Below are 8,633 nucleotides of genomic sequence, written 5' to 3' on the forward strand. Positions count from 1 at the left end.
ATAGTGCTTTGTTCCCCTGTTGAAACTAAACTTTGTGCATATGAAAGAGTCAAAACAAACACTATGGTGGAAAGCAGTTAATAAAAGTAAAGCACAACAAACTATTTAAATGCACATAATTTCCATGTTGTGGCTTTATAGAAACCACTAAAGTTGTATATGGTCATTTTTGGAATTTCATTGGCAACTTGAAGCGCCAGTCATCGGCAGAATCTGTTCCTATTGGCTCGGTCTTTACACGAAAGAAGAGGGGCAAGCACCTCCTTTCAACGCGAACTCTCATTGGCTATTGTAGTTTATTTTTTAGTTTGGCTCATGTCCCATCTGCTAACATGAAGGGGATGGGATTTATGAGCTATACTGCAGCCAGCCACCAGGGGGCAGATGTTTTGGCTTTACTTTTGGGGAGTTGTAATGATGTCCATATTTATATACAGTCAATAGTGTCTATTGAAACGTCAGAGTGCAGCCACCATTTCGATACTGAGATGTGGCTAATGTTTACATGCTAATGCAACTTATGATGGAGAATACAATGAAGATTAGGACATCTGCTGGGTAATTTGAAATGATGCAACAGCCGTTCATGGATATTTATTGGTGTAATAATGTGTTTTGGACTAGATATTTTACTGGATTGGATCGACTGGACCTTTGCCAAGAGTTGTATCAATCAGTGGAGGCTTCACAGATGAGTAACATTAGCATGAATTTTGTAATTGTTGTCTGACAGAGGTGTCATTGTACCTGTTGATTGTATCCTGAAATGGCTTGCATCAATCGAATCACAAGAATCTTGCTTGCTTTCCAAAGATGTGTCACATGAGTACCCAATTAAAGACAGGAGTTGTGTACATAGCATAGTTGCATACTCAATAATCTGACAACCCGTAGGCGGGCTGTTGGAACGTTAAGGGTTCTTCACATTAAAAAATAAATTAGCAGAATTTAACACAATGTGAAGATCAGGTCTGCATTTATTTTTGTCCAAGCTACATTATTATTGTGTGGTATTGCATATATTTCATGTATATCACAGATATTCATTGAATCCAATGGATGTTTAAAGGTATAACAAATTCAAAGTTCTAAAACAACTTGCATGATCTGCAAAATAGTCAGCTGTGGAGTAAATGTCATGTAAACATACAAAACACTGATATGATTCTTTAAGAGTTTTTCATTTTCATTCATTGTTATTTCATTGAAAATGATGACTAGAGTATAAGACAAGAGCTGAGTGACAAACCACACTTATACATTCTCTCAATGGGCTATTCACTGTCACACTCATGGCTCAGTATTCGCGCATCCATTCATCAGCGGTATTGCCACTTCACCAACACGACTCACAGAAACGCACTCTTATCTGACAGAAAGCCCAGATGGACCACGAGCCTCTCAGGTTTATTGGCCGAAGCTTTGCCAAACATTTTTCACTTCAATCTCAGTGTGTATCTGTGCGTCCGAAGCCGCCGGGCGAAGGCAGTCATCTGTACAATTTCGACTAATTGGTGGAGGCATGACACACAAGCAAAGTTGTGTGTGTGTTTGCGACCTGTCTTTGCATGATTACAGTGGGAGAGGGGGACAGTTTGTGGAAAACAAAAGTTAGTGCTGAATTTTTCTGTTTTTCTGTGATAGGAACCCTTTTCTCAGTGCTCTTGAATGCACCATTGCTCTATTTACTGACCTCATGGATCAATGAATGAATCTTCCAGTCAGTCTTAATGAATTTAAAAAGATACAAACTGATTATTCCATAGATTTTTGCGGGAATGTTCTTCTTTCATCTTTGAAAAATCCAATAAACTCCATGCTTGGACTGTACTGACATCTATAGTTGTAATGACTAATGAAAAACTCCGTTATCTGAAAAGGATTCATTGTCCTGTACTCTTTGGAGCTGTGTCCCAATTCAGAAGCTGGATCATCCTGTGGACACGGCAGTCAAAGGTCGGTTTACTGGGCCACATCCTAAAGAGATGCTGAATGATTGAACCTCACAGCCACACATAGACTAACACTAGACTGACACTTTTGGGTCGCCCTTATTAACTCATAATGCCAAACATGTTCTATCACCTGGTTGTGAGGTGTAAATATTTCCTTTTCAGATTTTTGCCCTTGTTTTTTCCAAACATTGGCCGGGATCCAATTCAACCCCCTACCAACCTGTCAAGGATATGATACCTCACTGGCTTCCCACACTTAAACAGCCAATGGAGCTCCTTGGAAGCCACAACCAGAGGCATCGCTACTAGGAATTGAACCCAAAACCCTCAAAAGAAAACCAGAAAATATTCACATTTAAGAAGCTTGAACCAGAGAATTTTAGCATTTTTTCTTAAAAAATGACTCAAAACGATTATTCAATTGTCAAAATAAAGAGCGATGAATCTTCTGTCGATCAACTAATCCATTAATCAACTAATTACTGCAGCTCTAAAATGGAGGCATGGCCAATATCATTGGATATTAGAGATGTTGGTATCAGCATATACTGTATATCAGCTGACAGGTAACAAGAAATATCAGTACAGAAATGTAAAAAGTGTCTTCATTGCAGTTTGTCCACCAGAGAGCACTGAAAGGTTTATTTTTAAATTGTAAAATATGCCTCCCAGTACATATCTTTGTCACAATTTGACCAAATTCAAGAGATTGTTCTGAAAAATGTCCAATGCTATCAGACATTTCATTATCTAATTTTTTTAAACTCTCAAATATCAGTGTTGGCAGCTTCAAAAAATCCAGTATGGCTAAGGACTGTGTGGCTATAACTGTTTTAATAAATTGTAAATAATTAATATTCCACTAAATGTTTTCTGCTCAGAGAGGTGGAGGGAGGGCACGAGGAAACAGAGACCATCGGGTAGTGGAAATCTTCAACAGAGAGGAGGAAGAAAAAAAAACAGATTAAGCCTTTTGGTCTTTTCAGAAGTCAGTGTTGCTTTGTGCGGTGGGACCGAGCCGGCCTCCAACCTGAGATTGAGGGCAGAAAGTGGGGCCAGCAGATGGCATTTTATTTGAAAATACACTGAAAGCTGCTCAGAGCTGACAAGGGCTTTGGGAGGGACATGGTGACAGGCAGATACATGAGCTGGATCACTCACATCAGGAACAGGAAACTGAAGGCCAATTAGGAACATTGAGACCAAATCATTGAGACACTTTGACCTTTAGAAAATACAAATTCCCAAAGAGGACATCTTTTCATGCTTCAATCTCTGTTTATTCTCCCGTGGATGTTTTCTCTCCCTCTAACTTCAATTTATTAGCAGAATAAGACCATAATGATGAGTTGGTGGCTGATTAATCCAAAAGAAAAAGAAAATAAACAGATGAAAACATGAAAGACACCACATTGAGTGGACGTAATTAAATTCAGTAGGGTTTTAGATAAGAATGTACGAGCAACAAAAAAAGCAAACTGATAAAGCAAGAAATTGAATGAATAAGCAAACAACATATCTGTCCTCCCACAAGTGTTAGTCACAGGCAAACATTCAACAGATAATGGGAGCTGTAACCAAGTAATTGTTGTATTTTTAAGAAGGCTGCTTTTACCTATGAAATTCATTTTTAAATTTACATTTAAAACCTCTTTTTTGGCAGACTGAAACCTCCTACGAAAGCCAATCACTTCAAGCTTATTGTTTCCTGTGTTTTATAAAGGCACTGAGGTGGTTCTCAGGATGTCTGTGGGCTAGTTTCTCACAGAGCTTCGGTCCAAGTGACAGGATGAAGAACAGTGAAGCTGACAGGTTTATACTCAGAGGAGGTGTTGTGGTGACTCCTGTCACCCTAAAAAAAACTACCAAGCCCATCAAAGTAAAGCTGGGACAGTGTGACACACACTTAAAGCTCTATTTTCATGTGGCACAAAAACATTTATATTTTCCTGAGGTGCAGTGGGATGTTCTTCCTCGCCTGTATAGTGTTGTGGTGACTTGCTGTGTGCTACACTGGGAGCAGAGGCACAGCAGAGGGAGTGTCACTGTGGCAAACTCCAATTTGAAGTCTGGTTTCAGGTGCTAAAAGTGAAATTTTAGAGAAAGAGAAAAGTAAAAAAAAAAAAAACAAACTCCTACTCCTACTTGCAAACTTAAGAATAAAAGCAATTCTCATATTCTTTTGGAATATTATATTTAAGGGGGCTCCAGAGGTCTTTTAAATGCAGCTTTGGCAAAGGTTCAAGATCTATTTCTCCCTCACATTCTGCCTTTATTCCACTGAATGTCTGCTGTGTCCTCCTGTTCTATCTCTCCGTCACTTCTGCTTTCCCACATTGTCAAAATCCCTTCATAGAGTCTAATCGCCAAATATCTTTCTATCACCAACATCAATAATTATTATTATACACTTCCAAGTGATCTCTCCTTATTGATTGAGTGGCCTGTCCGGGTCTTAGATGGCTGCAGTGTACAGAAACAAAGTTGACGACACTCTAGAGGCATGTTTTAGACTGACAGCACAATACAACACTGGTCAGGATAACCAATGTAATCTCAAGCAACACGTATGACTCTGAATTGGGTAATTTTTAGCTACTATTTGCAGTTGCTGTTATATCATATGTTATATTATAGTTATTTCCAAATGCACATTTGCAGTGGTACATCGGTCATTGTGGAACTAAATTCCCAATTATCCCTTTTCTGTTACATAAATTTACTTTAATATCAACAGGAAACAAAATTTATTATAAGTTATCTTTATATTTGATTAATATATGCTTGTTTTTTGTTAAACATTCACTTAAGCTTATATATGATCTCTGCCTTACGTAGTCCCCATTTTATTTAATACTGCATAACTGGACACAGTCATTATTATTTAAAAAAAAAAAAAAAAAGACAAAACACAAAAAATGAGCAATGGTAGAATTCATTCACTCAGTAATTTATTTACAAATGTCAAATGAAATATACACACAGACAGAAGAAACAGTTGGGGTAAAATATGTTGCTGGATGTCTGGTCTATAGACTGTGGATAATGGTTCGGTTCTTGAGGCTCTGGACGTACTCTTTTGCCTGGTCGAAGCTCGTCTTCTCCTCTGTTTTGGGTGGCGAGCCCTCCACCAGTTTGACGAAGTAGTGACAGTAAACTTTGTCCATGATGCCAAACATCCCCCTGCCGTGGAAACGGATCCGCTTCAGGTACTTCCCTTTGCCGGTGTGGGACTCAGCTGCGGGAGGTGAGAGACGGGAGGAGACAGTGTGTGATGGAAAGACAGGATGAGATAAGCAGAGAGAAAGATAAGGTACAGAATTACTCATTTGATTCGTAGAGGTGCCTTTGAATGAAAACAAGTCAAAATAATAAGGATGGCTTATCTGTAATGACGTCCGCAACTCTATATAAATTACTCGCTCTGCTCAGCTCCGAACAGAAAGGAAATCTGCTGCTTTTTACCGAAATATTCATTTACCAGCTTCCCCTCCTACTGAAGGTCATTTTTTTGTCACTTTGAAATATTTGTTATTTGCTTTTGGCACAATGGCTGACAGCATGATGACTAATGTGAGATTTCTGAATATGTTTGGAGAGGAAAAAGTTTTTCATTTTTAAGTCTTTGAAGAAAGTTTCAATGTCCAAATATTTAAAAATGTACTGCATCCTAAAATAATATTGCTTATATGTTCTCAGTCTTATCTTCTTGTCCGTTTGTCTTGGTAGTTCGCAGACTGTCTCAAAAAATACTCAATAACAAATGTTTTATGTTGAGACATATTGAGCCATTACTAATGGGCGTCACATTACTTGATCCTAATGTCTTCTTGTTGACCTTGTGTTCCTAATGTGCAGACACTTACCTACATACAGGTTAGATTTGTACTCTACGTTGTGATTCTTAACTGCCTTCTCCTGAGCTTCCAGAAGAATCTGAAGAAACAAGGATAAGGGGGATGATGTCAAAATAATGCATGAATAATAGCAGTAAAAAGGGGAACATTTTAAAAATCATACAGGCACTTCATTAAGACCTATCTGTGACTGAGGTCTCTAGTTGTATCAAACAAGTACAACAGCCAGGAAGGCTGAACTGAACACGCAGCTACGGACCTCTTTCATGATCTTAGCCCCTTTCTTGTCGTTGAACTCCAGCTGCGCGATGGCCTCGTCGATACTCATCCCTTGGATCTGTGGAGGAGAACGAACATTTAGACGAGACAACCGAACGAAGGTTTCTTGCACAGCTGTCAGGGCAGCGGGGTGTTGCGCTGCCTGAGGAGGCCGCTTTTTAACTGCAGCTACTATACTTTAGTCAACCCTGAGCACAGCGAGTCTATCGACAAAATAATAGGGAAAAAAAATGCTGCATGCAACAAATGAGATTAAAACTAGAAAGCACTCAGCTCGTTTGTACAGGCTATATGCACACAGTGACAGACAATCATGGGATACATCTTGTTTAAAGTGGAAGAGACATGATTTACCGCTTCATGTTCTGGCACGAAAGTGTTTTGAGGATGTGATATTTATGACAAAAAGGTGTCTCCTGAACGTCTCACCATTTTGGCTAGGTACCACATCTTGTCTTTGCTGTACTTAATCTGTCTCCTGGAGTGGTAGATCTCCTGTGAAAAGAAAAAAAACAAACAAAAAAAAACACCAGAGTGTTCAGATTCTTCACACAGGAATAACAAAAGATCTTCTCTGCTTATTCAGTTAATATTTATGAAAGACTCACTGCTGGTCTGCGGGGCTCGTCCGGAAGCTGCGGTGGATACACCTTCAGGTTGTTCCTCTCCCAGTTCTTTGATTCCAGCGGAGTGCTGGTGTGGAGGCATGACAGCTGCTGAGGGCCACCGACCAGAACCGGTAACCTGGAGAGAGCAAGCTCAGACCTTCACACATACAAAAAGCTGTGTTGCTTTGAAAACAGAGCATCAAAAAAATCACAGGCTCACCTCTACCGTCACACAAATCTCTGTACATCAAACACATAATCAGAAAGAGCAGGTACAATCATGGAACCTGTCTGGGAGGTGCTACAGGTCTTTGTCCACCAAAACATTCTGCAGTAAGGACTCTGAACTCTGCCTTCTAACTGTAGTATATACCTCTGCATGTATGCAACGTGTTTTCAACATGGAGATTCCTCTGCCTTTCTTGGAACACCATTACATTTGATTATAATGTGACACTGATGTCTCACTATGTGTAATGCTGCTGATACTGTGAACTGAGCCTTGTTAAAATGCTACACCCGAAAGGCCACAAACACCCCTATGTAAAAGAAGCCCAGCTGTGCCTGTGTTTCAGGATGAAAATGGCTATTTCTGTTATTTGGAATCTTCTGGAATTCTTTGTATATGACTGAAGTACGCATTTTTGATATTGATTTTTCTTCATAATGAATAAGATTTTTCTTATTTTTTCTCGATTGATCAATTAGGTGTTTGGTGAAAAATGTCAATCTCTGTTTCCCAAAGCCCTTAATGCAACCTCAATTGTCTTGTTTTGTCCCAACCAACAGTCCACAACTCAAAGATATTCAGTTTGTTGTCATAGAAGATTCAAGAAACCAGAAAATATTCAAATTTGAGAAGCTGGAACCAGAGAATTTGTTTTTTTATTGTTGTTTATTTCTGGAAAAAAAATACTCAAAGTGATTAATCTATTATCAAAATGATTGGCAACTGATTTTCAGTCAATTTACTAATCGTTGCAGCTCTATGAAAGTTATCATTACATGTAAAAAAAAACAAAAAAAAACAAAACAAAACAAAAAAAACACCTAGACAAAACTAATGCAGTGTAATATAACAGCCCTCCAATAAATCCTACCTTCATGAAGGTGTTGATTTTGGAGGCTGTAGTTTGTGGTGCTGTTGAACTGTGTCGACTTATACTGACAAGTGCTTCTAATATTTAGTCTCCCTCAATGGGATGGACAAAATATTAGAACAATATTAGAAACATCTCTCAGTATAACCCAGTAACTACAGTTTATCGTGCCATGTCTCAACCAAAAACAACCAGGAACCTCCACCATTAGACGGTAAAGTCACACTGTAGTTGTGTATTTCTAAATGCTACTCAACAAAAACATTTTCTTCACCCTACAAACTAACCAAAACGAGCAATGTTTTAAATTAAATTTCCCTTTAATTAATTCTGAACTACACCTCCTGTTTATGAACACTTTAAAGGATTTTAGCCGAATATATTATGCAAAGATAACTTTAATGTAAATGAGAAGTAGCCAATATGAGTTTGATTTGTCCTTCTGCAGTGACAGTGATAGCTTGCTAGCTCTGATGCTAACGTTACTGATATCGATGTAGCGTTACTTACCGCAACAGCCCAGTTAGATTCCTAACGACAGCGATACCTGTAAACAGGTAAGATGCAGTTAAAAACACCAGCAGAAGACACAGTTAATAATACCAGGTAATGACAAATTTGTAGATAATTAGGCTACATTACTCTTACCACGTCCTGTCATAGCGGTGGCCATGTTGCATTTTTACGACGGTTTAGCGTTCGCTTTACGGTACAGTTAACCTCTGTTTATGTAATAGTTTTTATCAGTACTATGTGGCGTTTGAGATTTATTATAAATTTACAATTAATGAGTTGTCAGTCCTAGTGGTGATGTATATAAAATGTAGTGTTAAA

The 8,633-nt window shown here is 38.6% G+C and overlaps 1 protein-coding gene across 1 annotated transcript; it reads right to left on the reverse strand.

Moving 5' to 3' along the window:
• Positions 1-4,884: 4,884 nt before the first annotated feature.
• Positions 4,885-8,500, reverse strand: mrpl22 (mitochondrial ribosomal protein L22). Its single transcript, XM_044369589.1, has 7 exons — positions 8,448-8,500; positions 8,310-8,346; positions 6,700-6,835; positions 6,521-6,586; positions 6,072-6,149; positions 5,822-5,891; positions 4,885-5,193 (listed from the first exon to the last, which is right to left on the reverse strand). The coding sequence occupies exons 1-7, from the start codon at positions 8,470-8,472 to the stop codon at positions 4,985-4,987; spliced, it is 621 nt and encodes a 206-aa protein (XP_044225524.1). The 5' UTR covers positions 8,473-8,500; the 3' UTR covers positions 4,885-4,984.
• Positions 8,501-8,633: the final 133 nt, after the last annotated feature.

This window comes from Thunnus albacares, chromosome 13, assembly GCF_914725855.1.
Source record: "Thunnus albacares chromosome 13, fThuAlb1.1, whole genome shotgun sequence".
Lineage (NCBI taxonomy): Eukaryota > Metazoa > Chordata > Actinopteri > Scombriformes > Scombridae > Thunnus > Thunnus albacares.